Source organism: Mesitornis unicolor, unplaced genomic scaffold (assembly GCF_000695765.1).
Source record: "Mesitornis unicolor isolate BGI_N332 unplaced genomic scaffold, ASM69576v1 scaffold36222, whole genome shotgun sequence".
Classification (NCBI taxonomy): Eukaryota; Metazoa; Chordata; class Aves; order Mesitornithiformes; family Mesitornithidae; genus Mesitornis; species Mesitornis unicolor.
In genome coordinates, this window is record NW_010170468.1 from 1 (window position 1) to 331 (window position 331).

Sequence of the window (331 nt, forward strand, 5' to 3'; positions counted from 1 at the left end):
CCCGGTTCCCCCTCTCTACAGTCAGTTGGCTACGCTGCGCCTCTCAACTATTCCTTAAAAAAAATGCCACGGATGCCCACGCTTTCCGCTGTCCCAGGCACGACAGGAGGGCACGGCCGCTTTGTCTCTCTCTACGCTGTTTTCTGCTGTCCCTTTTTCCCGATAAGAGACTTGTGAATATGGGGGATGACACCTGCAGAGAGAACAAGAGGATTCCCGTTCAGACATTCGCCGACTTCCCCAAAAACCTCCAAGAAACCCTCAATTCCCAGCCAAATTCCGCCCTAACATCCCCTCCCACTCAGCGGGGTGGATCTGGAGAAGCCACAAC

The 331-nt window shown here is 54.4% G+C and overlaps 1 protein-coding gene across 1 annotated transcript in view; it reads right to left on the reverse strand.

Moving 5' to 3' along the window:
• Positions 1-131: 131 nt before the first annotated feature.
• Positions 132-331, reverse strand: part of LOC104536948 (histone H2A.V-like) — a gene marked incomplete at its 5' end in the record, with an annotated part of 1,123 nt that continues 923 nt past the window's right edge. The window contains one exon of the mRNA XM_010179695.1: positions 132-273. Within this exon, the coding sequence (XP_010177997.1) occupies positions 132-273 (142 nt within the window). The remainder of the gene's footprint in view (positions 274-331) is intronic.